The 16,957-nt window shown below is 42.1% G+C and overlaps 1 protein-coding gene across 4 annotated transcripts in view; it reads left to right on the forward strand.

Moving 5' to 3' along the window:
- Positions 1 to 16,524, forward strand: part of LUZP2 (leucine zipper protein 2) — a 1,401,083-nt gene extending 1,384,559 nt beyond the window's left edge. For 2 of the 4 annotated variants that reach the window (XM_073659432.1, XM_073659434.1), the window contains 2 exons: positions 10,422 to 10,499; positions 16,187 to 16,524. In XM_073659432.1, coding sequence (XP_073515533.1) covers positions 10,422 to 10,499; positions 16,187 to 16,291 — 183 coding nt within the window. In that variant the 3' untranslated portion in view covers positions 16,292 to 16,524. The remainder of the gene's footprint in view (positions 1 to 10,421; positions 10,500 to 16,186) is intronic. The other 2 variants (XM_073659433.1, XM_073659435.1) reach the window with 1 other exon arrangement.
- The last annotated feature ends 433 nt before the right edge of the window (positions 16,525 to 16,957 follow it).

The raw sequence follows: 16,957 nt of genomic DNA on the forward strand, positions 1-16,957 counted from the left end.
AGGGTATATGATCACCCATTATTTCCAGTGGACACATGGCAAACAGTAATTATTTCTATAGTATGGTTGTCTTGTCTTCAAAAAATGGTCTAGAAGGTCCACACTTTGCTTCTACAAAATATACATATTAGTTAAAATCCCTACAGTACACCCTGGAAAAAAAATAATTGAGTGCAAGTCATTTTCTGCACCAACTCCCTGTTAGTTATACTCGGAATTCATTACTGAATGAGGTCCACCAAATATGGGTTAGATATGGAGATTCTCAAGGAATATCTAAGTATCAATATACTAAGCATAAAAACACACATGCAGTATATTTTAATGGATCACTGGGCACAATCCTGTAGTTACCTTGCAACATCGAGACAGAAAACCAGCATTTAAAGATGGACCACTATTTAAAAACCAGTATTTAAAAATGTATGAGAAAGTGAAACTCAACAATTGCCCATCTTAAAAAGTAAGTTAAAACAATTAAAAAGCCCACAATAAACAAAAAAAACACCCCACACACATACAGTGCCTTGAAAAAGTATTCGTCCCTCTTGAACTTTTCTACAGTTTTTCACGTTACATCCACAAACTTAAAAGTATTTTACTGCGGTTTTATGTGATACACCAACATAAAATAGCAATTATTTTTGAAGGGTAAAGGAAATGATACATGGTATTCTAATTACTTTACAATATAAATCTGAAAATTGTGACATGCATTTTAATTCAACCCCCTTAAATCAATACTTTGTAGGACCACCTTTCACTGTAATTACTCCTACAAGTCTTTTGGGGTATGTCTCTACCAGCTTTGCACATCTAGAGGTGACTAGTGATGAGCGAGCATGCTCGCCACTGCTCGGTACTCGCCCGAGCATCTCAGTAATCGAGATGCTCGGTGCTCGCCGAGTACTTGCGTGATGCTCGGGCGGGAGCTCGGGTCCCCAGACTGCATGTTTGGCACTATTTAGAGCACCAATCATGCAGGGATTGTCTGCCACTCACTGAAATGCCACAGCCATGGTGGTTGTGGCATTACAGTGATTGCCCAAATCGATGGGAACAGTGCTCACAGTGAAACATGAAAAGCCGGCAATTCATCAGTGGCATACATCGGTACCCGACAATTTAGAACAGTAAGTATAAAGCATCACACATAGATTAGATAGATAGAAACATGTCAGTCACATATATAATAAGTACAGTGACAGTGTTGGTTACTGCACTTGTCATTTAGTTTTAAAATAAAGGATTTATAAAAAAAAAATAATAGTGTTTTCATGCACCCGTCTCTTTAAAAAAGCCGGCCGGCAATTCCATACATCGGTACCCGACAATTTAAAAAAGAAAGAATAGAGCATCACACATAGATTAGATAGATAGAAACATGTCAGTCATATATATAATAAGTACAGAGACAGTGTTTGTTACTGTACTTGTCATTTAGTGTTAAAATAAAGGATTTATTAAAAAAAAAAATTGGCATGGTGTTGCCCGTAATTTTAGTCTCTAGCGGAGGTTAAGTAGATGGCTGGGGCAGATGTTTGAAGCCTGGGAAAGGGGTAATACCCACGGAGCTTCCCAGGCTACTAATATCAGCCTTCAGCTGAATACCTAGCCTTTACTAGCTTTTAAAATGGGGGACCCCCCAAAAAAATGACGTGGGGTCCCCCTATTTTAATAGCTAGCAAAGGCTAGGCAGACAGCTGGGGGCTGATATTAATTACCCAGGAAGGGTGCCATGAATATTGGCCCCCTCCCAGGCTAGAAACACCAGCCGTCAGCCAACCCAGAAATGGCGCATTCATAGGATGTGCCAATTCCGGCACTCAGCCTCTCTCTTCCCACTGCCCTGTAGCGGTGGCAGTGGGGTAATAGGGCTGGGGTTGATGTCGGCTTATAATGCCAGCTGACATCAAGCCCAGGTTAGTAATGGAGAGGCATCTATAAGACGCCCCCATTGCTAACCCCATAGTGAAAGTTAAAAAAAAACACCAACACCCGGAATAAAATCCTTTAATTGAAATAAAGACACAATACTTTAATGTTCTAAATTAAACTTTACTTACCGTATCGCCCATTCCAGCTGAAGACAGCGATCTCCTGCAATAAAAGTAAAATAATTAACCAACCTCATCCTTACCTTTCCATGGTTCCCAGGACGACTCCAGCACTGCTTCATTGACATGACAGGCTGGATCGCAGCAGAACGCTGCCATCCAGCTTGCCATGCCACAGACACTGGGAAGCTCCTCAGTGAAGCTCCTCAGTGTCTGGCTGTGGCGGCATCCAGATGAGCCGAGTTCATGTCCAATGAACTCAGCTCACCTCATGCACGTCATTGACAGCGTGGGAGAATTCTGCTGAGACTTTTATCTTTGGGGTCATCTGAAGGCAATTGTCTATGCTGTGAAGGAATGAGATGTGCAGCATCTGAAACAACGAATACTGGAAGCTTGTGCTAGTATTTCTTCTGCGGTGTTGCTATCAGTGTGTCAAGAGTGGGAGAAGAGGGTTGCATTGACAATCCAACACAATTGGCAGCACTTTGAACACATTTTATAAGTGGTCATAAACTTGTAAAAAACTCATGAAAGAATAAAGTTACGTTAAAACCAAGCTCACCATTGTTTTTCTTATGAAATTATCAATAAGTTTGATGTGTCACATGACCCTCTTTCCATTGAAAAAAATAAAGTTGGATCCAAAATGGCCGACTTCAAAATGGCCGCCATGGTCACCACCCATCTGGAAAAGTTTTCCCCCTCCCATATTCTAAGGTGCCACAAACAGGAAGTTGATATCATCAACCATTCCCTTTTAATTTAGGTCTATCCATTTCAATGGCCCACCCTGTAGTTAAAAAGTAGTAATTTTACATTTCATTTATCAATTCTACATTATCGATGCTTTCCTGAAGCTGCATGCACACAGCTCAGTGCCCAAATGCTGACTGTGGAAGAAACATCCCCTATCTCTATTTTCACAGGAAGAGTCTGCTGAGTTCCAGTATGCAGCCTATTAGCAGCCGATCACATAGACATATTTTTATAAGTATACAATAATCAAGCACGTCCAATTTTTTTCTTTTCTTATCCACTATTACATAAGTACTAAGTTGTACAAAAAATGAAGCTATACTGTGATTGACAGGGGAGTCCTTCCCATCTGCTAGAAGGGGTATTTAAAGCCAGAAAAGCCTCTGCTTTTCCTCCAGCTGGACTGCTAACAGCTTACTGCATTCTACTATAGAATTCCATTGCATTACTTAATATCTGTTTAAGACCCATTTGCATAATTAATTCTGGCCCACACGTTTAATTAATATCTCTATAAACCTAAAATCAAATATTTTTTAAACTCTGCTAAGTGAACAAAATGAATTATACAATATTGGATTTCACTGGGTAAACTGCTATTTGTACTCAGAAAAGGCATGAACCTTTGCTTGTCCTCTGAGCTAATTATCATTTTGCTTTGCCCTAAGCATTGTAGAATTTGCATTTGATTCTAAAGTCCATTTTGGGCATATTCTGTGCAATGTGATTAAACTTTTATAGGCAAAATATATAGTGGCCTAGGTAATAATGACAGCCTTCATGTCTTCTCACATCTACTGGAATCATTACTTATGCTTCAAGAAAAGGGAAAACAGCAGCAAAACATTTTTCCTCATTGGTTACCAACAGGAGCTTAATACGTGTACTTGCCAATCATCTCCTTTTGTATAGGAACATTTGTATAAAACAATTTAAGAGGGTTATTATTTACTGGGATAGCTACCTTATAAATCAATGTTCAATCATTTAAAGAACCTTACATACCATGGGTGCCTTCAAAAATGAAAGCCTATAAATCACTTTAGCTGGCTGAGTGATAGAAAGCAGAGGGTGGTTATCAATGGAGTAAGCTCAGGGTGTGTCAGGGTTACTAGCGGGGTGCCTCAAGGGTCTGTCTTGGGCCCTATATTATTTAATATATTTATTAATGATCTAGTGGAAGGGTTGCATAGTAAAATAGCAATATTTGCAGATGATACTAAACTTTGTAAAGTAGTTAATACAGATGAGGATAGGGCACAGCTACAGGAGGATTTAGATAAATTGGGGAGTTGGGCCAAAAAATGGCAAATGGGGTTCAATGCCGATAAATGTAAGGTCATGCACATGGGAAAGAAAAACAGCAGTCACCCATACATATTAAATGGGAAACCGTTGGGGAAATCTGACATGGAGAAGGACCTGGGCGTCTTGGTTAACAGCAAATTAAATTGGAGTGCCCAGTGTCAGGCAGCAGCTGCGAAGGCAAATAGAGTCAAGGCATGCATCAGAAGAGGAATAGGGGCATATGATGAGAACATTGTTCTTCCTCTGTATAAAGCGCTGGTAAGGCCGCACTTAGAATATTGTGCACAGTTCTCGGCTCCGGTGCTCAGGAAAGACCTATTGGAGCTAGAGAGGGTACAAAGGAGGGCGACTATGGTAATAAAGGGAATGGAGGGACTAAAATACCCATGGAGGTTGTCAAAATTAGGCCTATTTACGTTGGAAAAGAGAAGGCTTAGGGGAGACCTCATAAACATGTATAAATACATCAGGGGGCAGTACAGAGATCTCTCCCATGACCTGTTTATACCAAGGATGGTGACAAAGACGAGGGGACACACTATGCATCTGGAGGAAAGGAGGTTCCTGCACCAGCATAGAAGGGGATTCTTTACGGTCAGAGCCGTGAGACTCTGGAACTCTCTGGGAGAGGAAGTGGTGATGTCTAACTCACTTAATGAGTTCAAGAGAGGCCTGGACGCCTTTCTTGGGAACAATAAAATTACATCTAATGCTTAGTGATAGTTAATTAATCCAGGGATTTAATCTGACTGCCAGATTGGAGTCGGGAAGTGAATTTTTCCTCATTGATGTAAATTGGCCTATACCGCATGGTTTTTTTTTTGCCTTCCCCTGGATCAATGCTGCGGAATAGCTGCAGTGCACAAGAAATAGGCTGAACTGGATGGACGCTTGTCTTTTTTCGGCCTTATAAACTATGTAACTATGTAACTATGTAACTACAGAGGTTCAGTTTTCTTCTTTCCTTGGGGGAGGTAATTTACATACCTTTTTCTCAATGAGCATTGCCTTGCCGGTAAGACTGCCTATTCCAGCTAGTGGTCTGCACAAGGATAAAAAGTCTACCCTGAGAAAAACTGTGGCTGGCACTGTCATTTGGGCACTGTTATGTGGAAAGGCTGGAAAGACAACGCAAACAGAGTCTTATCCAATCAAAAATTGGGAATAGGAATTAGAAAATCTGCTCACCTTTCCTGGTTATGCAACCACAACCATAGATTGCTCTTGGAGTCGGCTGCTAATGCCTACCCACAGTGATAAAAAATAGTGATTGTAGGAAAAATGGTTTAAATTCTGTTCTGCCGGACTGGAGGATTGTACATAAATGAATTCAAGGAGAGTTTCAAAGTAGCAACACTTCTTCTTCAGGACAAACCACAGATCCTTGCTTTGTCCTGAAAAAAAGAGTGTTGCTACTTCGATACATGCAGCACAGAATTTTTATCCATTTTTCCCACAATCACTATTTGGGCACTATTGGTTTTAAATCATTTCAGCATAATATCCACACTACATCTGTATAGAAAAAAGGGAGCATAACACCATTACCTAGTTCCCTCCATATGTACTTCATGTATAAAAGTCACAGCCTTTATTCTTTTTATTACCATGTGAACCACATAATAACCATTAACCATTTTTTTCAATTAGTTTTCTTTTTTTCTTCTTTAAACCAATCTTCCACAGCAGAGCATTCTGCTTGCCTCAGGACTCCCAAAGCCAGTGGCGTACATAGAAATCTTGGGGCCCCATAGCAGAAGTTCTAATTGGGCTCCCCCTCGAAAAAAGAAAAAAACAAAAATTAAATAATTGTCGGTGTGTCACAAAAGAGCATATCTCACAACTTTCCATCCTATTCCTCTCTGAAGAGACAATTTGCATATTTCCCAGAGGAGCATTGCGGCTTTAAAAGTCTCCTCACTGTGACAAGCCTAACATGTCGCTCTTTGCAAGGAGAAATGTTACCCCTTAGATTCGGTCTGACGCCTCTCACCCAGCCAAAACAGAACTCACACAATGCACTGATGAGGAGCACTACCCCGAAACACAGTGTCTGCAAATTGCGTTTCTGGTTTTGGCTTATATCCTAAGTCATGTGATAAGGTTGGTTAAAGGGTCACTATTGACTTTTAGGATTGCTACTTCCTGTAGGTGGCACTAGAGTTCTGGTCCTCTTCCTCTCTGAAGAGACAATTTGCATCCTTTACATAGTAATTTTGCTCCTGCTGAAGTCCTAGACTCCTCTTTCATTGCTCCCATAAAAAGTATGATGCCAACAAAAGTGCCCCCCCAAACACAAAATGACATTCCCATGGTGAACTCCTCCACATGCACAGTATAATGACCCTACTGAACCCCATCTTAACTCCCAAGGCAAAGTATGGTGACCACAACACAGTATGATTCCCCAACTGTGATCCTCACACAGCTCTCCATGCACAATAATGGGCCTACATACAGTGTAATGGCCCACACTAGCCCTCCAAACAGTAAGATTGCCCCCACACAAACCTTCATACTGTATAATTGCCTGCACACAGTATAACGGCCGCACTTAACCATACAAATATTATAATGGCCCCACATAGCCTTCCATATAGTATAATGTGCCTCCCATTGTCCTCCATGTAGTATATTGCACCCCTCATGGTCCTCTATGCAATGAAATGCATTCACTATGTCCTCCACACAATAAAATGTACCCCCATGTTCCTCCATGCAATATTATGCACCCCCCATGGACTTCCACACAGTATAACACACCCCCATGGTCCTCCATACAGTATAATGCACCCTGGTGGTCCTCCATACAGTATAATGGCCCTGCATAGTGCTCCATACAATATAATGGCCCCACATAGTGCTACATACAGTATAATGGCCCCACATAGTCCTCCATACAGTATAATATACCCCATGGTCCTCCATACAGTATAATGCACCCCCATGGTCCTCCATACAATATAATGCACCCCATGGTCCTCCATACAGTATAATGCACCCCCATGGTCCTCCACACAATATAATGTATCCCCCATGGTCTTCCATACAGTATAATGGACTACCCATGGTCCTCCATGCAACAAAATGCACCCCCATGGTCCTCCACATAATATAACACACCCCCATGGTCATCCATACATTATAATGCACCCCCGTTGTCCTCCACACAGTATAATGCACCCTCATTGTCTTCCATACATTATGATGCACCCCCATGGTTCTCTTTGCAGTATAATGGCCCCACATATTCCTCCATTTGTATAATGCACCCCCAAGGTCCTCCATATAACATAATGCACCCCCATGGTCCTCCATACAATATAATGCAGCCCCCATGGTCCTCCATACAGTATATGGCACCCCCATGGTCCTCTATACAATATAATGCACCACATGGTCCTAAAAACTATATAATGAGTCCCCCATGGTCCTCCATACAGTATAATGCACCCCATTGTCCTCCATTCAGTATAATGTGGCCCCCATAGGGCATAGTGCAGCCCAATAGGGCATAGTGTGACCACCATAGGGCTTTGTGTGGCCCCTTGATGTCATAGTGCGGCCCCCATAGGCCATATTGCGGTCCCATATGGCTTAGTTCAGGCCCCCATAGGGTTTTGTGTGGCCTCATTTGGCTTAGTGTAGCCCCATATGGCTTAGTGAGGGCCCCCATAGGACAAAGTGCAGCCTCCATAGGGCTTAGTGTGGCCCCCATAGGGCTTAGTGCAGCCCATATGGCATAGTGCGGTCCCCCATAGGGCATAGTACGGCCCTTTATGGCTTATTGCAGCCCCATATGGCTTAGTGCAGCCCCATATGGCATAGTGTTGGGCCCATAAAGCATATTGTGGCCCCATATAGCTTAGTGCGGCCCCATATGGCTTTGTGCAGTCCATATGGCATAGTGTGGACCCCCATATGGCTTAGTGCAGCCCCATATGGCTTAGTGAAGGTCCCCATAGGGCTTAATGCGGTCCCCATAGAGCTTAGTGCGGCCCCATATGGCACAGTGTGGGTCCCCATACGGCAAATTGCGGCCCCATATAGCTTAGTGCGGTCCCATATGGCTTAATGCGGCCCTCATAGGGCATAGTGCAGCCCCCATAGGGCATAATGTGGCCCCATATGGCTTAATGTGGCCCCATATGGCTTAGTGCGGGCCCCCATAGGGCATAATGTGGGCTCCCATCGGGTATAGTGCCGCCACAGTCTTCCAGTAATAGGGGCACTAAATTAAAACAAATAAATACACAATTACCACTCCTCATTCCCCCACTGTTTCGATTGTCTCTGCATCTTTTCTCCACAGCTCCACTGCCAGACCCAGTGCACACTGCTGCATCAGATGCAGAGGAGGAATGATGGGAGACGGAGTGTCACATGATGCTTCGACCTCCATCATTGTTTTCAACTGTATCGGCATCTGCCAATACAGTTGAATGCGGGTTGGGGGGCAGCGCTGGCTGTGCGGGGCGGCCCGATTTGGGAGGTGGCCCGATGCGGGAGGGGGCCCGTTGCAGTGGGGGGCCCAATGCAGGCACTGACATCGGGCCCCCCCGGCTCATGGGCCCTATAGTAGTTGCCTGGCCTGCCGCCATTGGCGGTACACCACTGCCCAAAGGGCAAGTCTCCCTTTGGTTAGTCACACAACCTCTTGAAATCAGAACTCCAGCTGCCAACTTTGGCTTAGTTTGGAAAACCAACATATGTTTGACAAAAACATAAAACATTAGTTAAACAAGTAATGAGCACATCTTAAAGGGAATCTGTCAGCAGGATTTTGCTATGTACTCTGAGGACAGCTTGATGTAAGGCTTAAAACACTGAATTCAGCAATGTATATACTTATCAGATTTGGTGCTGCTGTTTACTTACAATGAAGGCTGTAAGTAAAAGTCCCAGACTAATTCTCATGTGCTTTCTAGTCTGATTCCACTTCCTCCTGTGATTAGCAGCTCACTGTCTACAGACAATGTACACAGAGAGCCTGGTATGGGCGGGGTTAGCTTTCTGAGCTCTGCTGCATTCTTCATCTAAGAACTCTGATTGTATCACTATTGCTGCACCCAGTAAACTAAATGATACATTGCTGGAATCAGGGTCTCTTTTCCTACATTATGCTGCTCTCAGATGAAGTAGAAAAAACCTGCTGTCAGATTCCCTTTAAAGGAAATGGGGGATGATAGAGGTCAGGTGAAGACAATCAGAGAAGAGGCAGTGTGTCCTACAGTCATAATTTATATCCATATAAGCCAGCACCATTCTTGAAACATAACAGAGTAAGTGGCCCCCAAACCAATTATCCATTTAACGGTCATTAACCCCTTAAGCAGCCACCCATTAAATTCACTACCTCTGCAGGATAAAACCATTCTGTATTAGGTACATCCACTATATATTTCCACCTTTTCTTTCAAAACTTGCCCCCATTAGTACTAGACACCTTCCCTGTGGGACTCACAGTCTATATTCCCTATCAGTATGTCTTTGGAGTGTGAGAGGAAACTAGAGAACCCAGAAGAAACCCACGCAAACACGGAGAGAACATACAAACTCCTTGCAGATGTTGTCCTTGGTGGGAATTGAACCCAGGACCACAGCGCTGCAAGACAACGGTGCCAACCACTGAGCATATATCCCTACTGTGCCATGAAACTCAAAGCCTGACAAGGCTGAGAAGTAACCAGGTTTTGAGCCAGTAAGGCTCAGGAAAAAAAAGTTTTAAGTAATCCAATTCATTAACTGGTCAGACAGTATCAAAATTGCCTAAGTTCAGGATGAATAGAATTTGTCCATGTTTTTTAGTGGTTCTTCCATCTTTTATTCTCATACTGTAATCCCCATTACCACCATGATATTTATACCTCCCTTCATCTTTCTACAGGAATGAGTCCTCTCTACAATCTAAAGTCATAAAAAAAGGTTCAGTTTATAGTTTGTCAGATTACATGTAAATGATGTATCTATAAATATTTCTTTTCATATTTTACTTCATCCTTCTGTCGTGCATGCTTGTTGGCTTCTGATATCAGTCTTAATAATACTTTGTTAGGTGAACATTGCGGATGATGAACTACCAGCCTAACCATCAGGAGCCATTCTCCACACTGATTTATGATGGCAGGAAAGTTCTCTCATTGCCTCCAGTGTATCTCTGGTCTGTAGGGCACCATCCTGCTGACCACAGAGGTCAAGTCAAATTCTAATGCTTCTTATTTCAATGGGATGGGTTTACTACTATCACATATTAAGTGATTTTTATTACTGCTTATTTCTTTCTTTTCTTTGTTTCAGGATGGGAAAATGTGCAGATTACATCACTTAAATGCAACAATGACAAACAAAACCATTGAACTAGAGCCAGGATTTCAGGTACATTGTGGCATTGTGATGGTTACATTAAAGGATTATTTATAGTGTAAATAAAATACTTTTCTTTAACATATATGTTATATTTAACACACCAACCACAATAAATTTATATACAACTTGTATCTACATACACAAGATAAAGGTGGATAATGCTCTATAACATGCCATAAACTAAAGTTTTTCCCTCTTAGAAGTGATGTGCCTATTAGAGATGAGCGGTGTTCGACTAGAGCTGTTCGTCAATCTCAAATTCGAGCTGTTTTGGGCGGTGTTCGAGTCGTTCGGCGAACGCGAATGATTTGCAGTTAATTTGGCTGTTCGAGGTTATGTTCAATAGCTGTTCATGCACCAAAAGCGTAACAGGATTTTTTCACATCATGCAGGGATTGTCTGCCACTCACTGTAATGCCACAGCCATGGTGGTTGTGGCACTACAGTGGTTACCCAAATCGATAGGAACAGTGCTCACAGTGAAATATGAAAAGCCGGCAATTCAGCAGCGGCATACACTGGTACCCGACAATTTAGAACAGAAAGAATAGAGCATCACACAGAGATTAGATAGATAGAAACATGTCAGTCACATATATAAGAAGCACAGTGATAGTGTTGATTACTGTACTTGTCATTTAGTGTTAAAGGATTTATTAAAAAAAACAATAGTGTTTTCATGCACCATCTCTTTAAAAAAGCCGGCCCGCAATTCAGCAGCGGTACCCGACAATTTAGAACAGAAAGAATAGAGCATCACACATAGATTAGATAGATAGAAACATGTCAGTCACATATATAAGAAGCACAGTGATAGTGTTGATTACTGTACTTGTCATTTAGTGTTAAAATAAAGGATTTATTAAAAAAAAAATTGGCGTGGGGTTCCCCGTAATTTTAGTCTCTAGCGGAGGTTAAGCAGATGGCTGGGGCAGATGTTTGAAGCCTGGGAAGGGGGTAATACCCGTGGAGCTTCCCAGGCTACTAATATCAGCCCCCAGCTGAATAACTAGCCTTTACTAGTTATTAAAATGGGGGACCCGCAAAAAAAATGACTTGTGGTCCCACCTATTTTTATAGCAAGCAAAGGCTATCCAGACAGCTGGGGGCTGATATTAATAGCCCAGGAAGGATGCCATGAATATTGGCCCCCTCCCAGGCTAGAAACACCAGCCGTCAGCCGCCCCAGAAATGGCGCATCCATCGGATGCGCCAATTCTGGCACTTAGCCTCGCTCTTCCCACTGCCCTGTAGCGGTGGCAGTGGGGTAATAGGGCTGCGGTTGATGTCAGCTGGTAATGCCAGCTGACATCAAGCCCAGGTTAGTAATGGAGAGGCGTCTATAAGACACCCCCATTACTAACCCCATAGTCAAAGTTAAAAAAAAACACCAACAACCAGAATAAAATCCTTTAACTGAAATAAACATACAATTCTTAAATGTTCTAAATTAAACCATACTTACCATCATGCCCATTCCAGCTGAAGCCAACGATCTCCTGCAATAAAAGTAAAATAATAAAGCAACCTCATCCTTACCTTTACATGGTTCCCAGGACGGCTCCAGCTCTGCTACATTCACATGACAGGCTGTATCACAGCAGAAAGCTGCCATCCAGCTTGCCATGCCGCAGACACTAAGAAGCACAGGCATGCTTGCGCTCCTCAGTGTCTCACTGTGACGGCATCCAGATGACCCGAGTTCATGTCCAATGAACTCAGCTCACTTCATGCACGTCACTGACAGGGTGGGAGAATTCTCCTGCGCATGCGGTGAGTGCGAGAGAATTTTCCTGCGCTCACCGCAAGTGCAGGAGAATTCTCCCATGCTGTCAGTGACATGCATGAGGTGAGCTGATTTCATTGGACATGAACTCGGCTCATCTGGATGCCGTCAAAGCCAGACACTGAGAAGCGCAAGCATGCCTGCGCTTCTCAGTGTCTGCGGCATGGCAAGCTGGATGGCAGCTTTCGGCTGCAATCCAGCCTATCATGTGAATTTAGCAGAGCTGGAGCCGTCCTGGGAACCATGGAAAGGTAAGGATGAGATTGGTTTATTATTTTACTTTTATTGCAGGAAATCGTTGGCTTCAGCTGGAATGGGCGTGACGGTAAGTATGGTTTAATTTAGTACATTAAAGAATTGTGTGTTTATTTCAATTAAAGGATTTTATTCTGGGTGTTTGTGTTTTTTTAACTTTGACTATGGGGTTAGTAATGGGGGTGTCTTATATACGCCTCTCCATTACTAAGCTGGGCTTGATGTCAGCCTGCATTATAAGCTGACATCAACCCCAGCCCTATTACCCCACTGCCACCGCTACAGGGCAGTGGGAAGAGCGAGGCTAAGTGCCAGAATTGGCACATCCTATGAATGCGCCATTTCTGGGGTGGCTGACGGCTGGTGTTTCTAGCCTGGGAGGGGCCAATATTCATGGCACCCTTCCTGGGCTAATAATATCAGCCCCCAGCTGTCTGCCTAGCCTTTGCTAGCTATTAAAATAGGGGGGACCCCACGTCATTTTTTGGGGGGGTCCCCCATTTTAATAGCTAGTAAAGGCTAGGTATTGAGCTGGGGGCTGATATTAGTAGCCTGGGAAGCTCCATGGGTATTCCCCCTTCCCAGGCTTCAAACATCTGCCCCAGCCGTCTGCTTAACCTCCGCTAGAGACTAAAATTGAGGGGAACCCCACGCCAATTTTTTTTTAATAAATCCTTTATTTTAACACTAAATAACAAGTACAGTAATTTTAATGACTATGAAAATTGTACATTCACACTAAAGGCATCAAAACTATGAATTAACACATGTGGAATTATATACTTAACAAAAAAAGTGTGAAACAACTGAAAATATGTCATATTCTAGGTTCTTCAAAGTAGCCACCTTTTGCTTTGATGACTGCTTTGCACACTCTTGGCATTCTCTTGATGAGCTTCAAGTGGTAGTTACCAGAAATGGTTTTCACTTCACAGGTGTGCCCTGTCAGGTTTAATAAGTGGGATTTCTTGACTTATAAATGGGGTTGGGACCATCAGTTGTGTTGTGCAGAAGTTAGGTGGATACACAGCTGACAGTCCTACTGAATACACTGTTAGAATTTGTATTATGGTAAGAAAAAAGCAGCTAAGTAAAGAAAAACGAGTGGCCATCATTACTTTAATAAATGAAGGTCAGTCAGTCCGAAAAATTGGGCAAACTTTGAAAGTGTCCCCAAGTGCAGTTGCAAAACCCATCAAGCGCTACAAAGAAACTGGCTCACATGAGGACCGCCCCAGGAAAGGAAGACCAAGAGTAACCTCTGCTTCTGAGGATAAGTTTATCCGAGTCACAAGCCTCAGAAAATGCAGTTAACAGCAGCTCAGATTAGAGACCAGGTCAATGCAACACAGAGTTCAAGCAGCAGACACATCTCTTCAACAACTGTTAAGAGGAGACTTTGTGCAGCAGGCCTTCATGGTAAAATAGCTGCTAGGAAACCACTGCTAAGGACAGGCAACAAGCGGAAGAGACTTGTTTGGGCTAAAGAACATAAGGAATGGACATTAGACCAGTGGAAATCTGTGCTTTTGCCTTATGAGTCCAAATTTGAGATCTTTGGTTCCAACCACCGTGTCTTTGTGCAACGCAGGAAAAGGTGAATGGATGGACTCTACATGCCTGGTTCCCACAGTGAAGCATGGAGGAGGAGGTGTGATGGTGTTGGGGTACTTTGCTGGTGACACTGTTTGGGATTTATTCAAAATTGAAGGCATACTGAACCAGCATGGCTGCCACAGCATCTTGCAGCGGCATGCTTTTCCATCCGGTTTGCTTTTAGTTGGACCATCATTTATTTTTCAACAGGACAATGACCCCAAACACACCTCCAGGCTGTGTAAGGGCTATTTGACCATGAACGAGAGTGATGGGGTGCTACGCCAGATGACCTGGCCTCCACAGTCACCAGATCTGAACCCATTCGAGATGGTTTGGGGTGAGCTGGACCGCAGAGTGAAGGCAAAAGGATCAACAAGTGCTAAGCATCTCTGGGAACTCCTTCAAGATTGTTGGAAGACCATTTCCGGTGACTACCTCTTGAAGCTCATCAAGAGAATGCCAAGAGTGTTGCAAAGCAGTCATTAAAGCAAAAGATGGCTACTTTGAAGAACCCAGAATATAAGACATATTTTCAGTTGTTTCACACTTTTTTGTTAAGTATACAATTCCACATATGTTAATTCATAGTTTTGATGCCTTCAGTGTGAATGTACAAATTTCATAGTCATGAAAATACAGAAAAATCTTTAAATTAGTTGGTGTGTCCAAACTTTTGGTCTGTGCTGTATGTGACTGACATGTTTCTATCTATCTAATCTATGTGTGATGCTCTATTCTTTCTGTTCTAAATTGTCGGGTGCCGATGCTGAATTGCCAGCCGTCATTTTTAAAGAGACGGTGCATGAAAACACTATTATTTTTTTAAATAAATCCTTTAACACTAAATGACAAGTACAGTAACCAACACTGTCACTGTACTTCTTTTATATGTGACTGACATGTTTCTATCTATAATCTATGTGTGATGCTCTATTGTTTCTGCTCTAAATTGTGGGGTACCGATGCTGAATTGCCGGCTGGCTTTTTTAAATAGAGTGTATTCTGAGCAATTTGTCAGCTTTTGGACACCTTTGAAGGTGTTTTCTATGTGTTTTTGTTTGCCTGCCATTGGTTTTAACGGTGTTCGATGGTGTTCGACAGTGTTCTAAGGTGTTCGACGAACAGTTCCACGAACATCCCGGTGTTCGACGAACCGAACCCGAACACTATGGGGGTGGCTCAACACTAGTGCCTATATGCCATAAATGTTTGAAAGATGAAGGTCCACCCTTGAGAGAACCATGCATGGTCTAGAACAGTGTTCCCCAACTCCGGTCCAAAAGAGTCACCAACAGGTCATGTTTTCAGGATTTCCTTAGTATTACACAGATGATAATTACATCACCTGCACAGATAATGCTTCCATCAACTGTACAATATTAAGGAAATCCTGAAAACATGACTTGTTGGTGGCTCTTTTGCACCGGAGTTGGGGAACACTGTTCTAGACAATGCATGGTTCTCTCAAGGTTGGACCTTCATCTTTCAAACATTTATGGCTTATAGGCACATCACTTCTAAGGGAGAAAAACTTTAGTTTATGGCATGTTATAGAGCACTATCCACCTTTATCTTGTGTATGTAGAGTTGGGGAACACTGGTCTAGGGGCAGGGCAATCTCAGAATTGGGGTCTGCAACTATTACCTGTGAAGTCAAACAATTTTTTTTTTATAAATCCTGTAGCAAAATGCTTTAAGTTAAATAATACCAGTATTTATAGCAACCAGTATAGTGCCACCAAATCATTTAAGCTTTCTCTTTAAGTTAAAATATAGTACCTATTCATTTTTTCTTTGGACAAATATCAAAAGTAGAATTCATATAGGAAATACAATCATAAGAAAAATATGCAAATGGCTCTTCTTGAGAACTAAGAAAACCGCCTCCAAGATGGGCACACAGTAGTTACTAGGCTTTACGATATTACCTGACTTTTACTTATTGGCTGGCGATATACCTGGTACTGTAGTTTACACAGGAGAACAAGTACTTGATGTCTCACATGTCATTTAGCTATATATTTTTATATTTTAATATTCCTTTTCTTACCTCAAGCAGTTACATGGACCCCCATGGACAGATCCAGAGGGTAATAAGTCGATAGAAGAGCACAAGATAAATAATGGATTTCTGAACATAACCGAAGACAAACCACTGTAAAATGACATTTCCTAAAGTTTCTTATTTACAGTCATCTTCAGTTTCTTTTTTGGACTCGGAAAGCATGAAGATGTGCTACATTTCTAAAGCATGACATTTTATTTTCGCTAAATTATGGATGTTTGTACTGTACGATAGTGTTATAAATAAAAAGCTATAAATATAATACATTTGTTAATAGTTTTTAGCAATAATGATCTAGATCTGGATGTTTGATGAAAACTTTGTAAGATAGTGGATATTTGAAAATATGTTGAACATGAATGTTTCCTTTTTAGCTTGTTACAAATACAGATACATCTGTTTCTTATACATTGTCTTGGAATTTATTTTAAACCTATTGTTTATATATCAGAACATGATGAAATGTGTACAATACATAATACAATACGAGTACAACATTCGGCTATCTCCGGCAGTCCCAGAGACAATGAATACAGAGCATGCACTTTTTTTATAACAGGATATTTGGGGACCTCTACTGGCATCATTGGGGTTCTTAGCCATTGAATTTTCAGTATTCATCAAGTTATTAACGATCTTTTGGTAATGGATGCCAGCCACTGCTTGGAGTACATTTCTGAAGGTGGTGCACAATAATAGAAAAATACTCCAAGACTTAAAGAAGTGCACGCTACCTAATGAATTTGGCACACCTTTTTCCAA

This window comes from Phyllobates terribilis, unplaced genomic scaffold (genome assembly GCF_046119375.1).
Source record: "Phyllobates terribilis strain yellow unplaced genomic scaffold, ASM4611937v1 Scaffold_13__5_contigs__length_258822181, whole genome shotgun sequence".
Lineage (NCBI taxonomy): Eukaryota > Metazoa > Chordata > Amphibia > Anura > Dendrobatidae > Phyllobates > Phyllobates terribilis.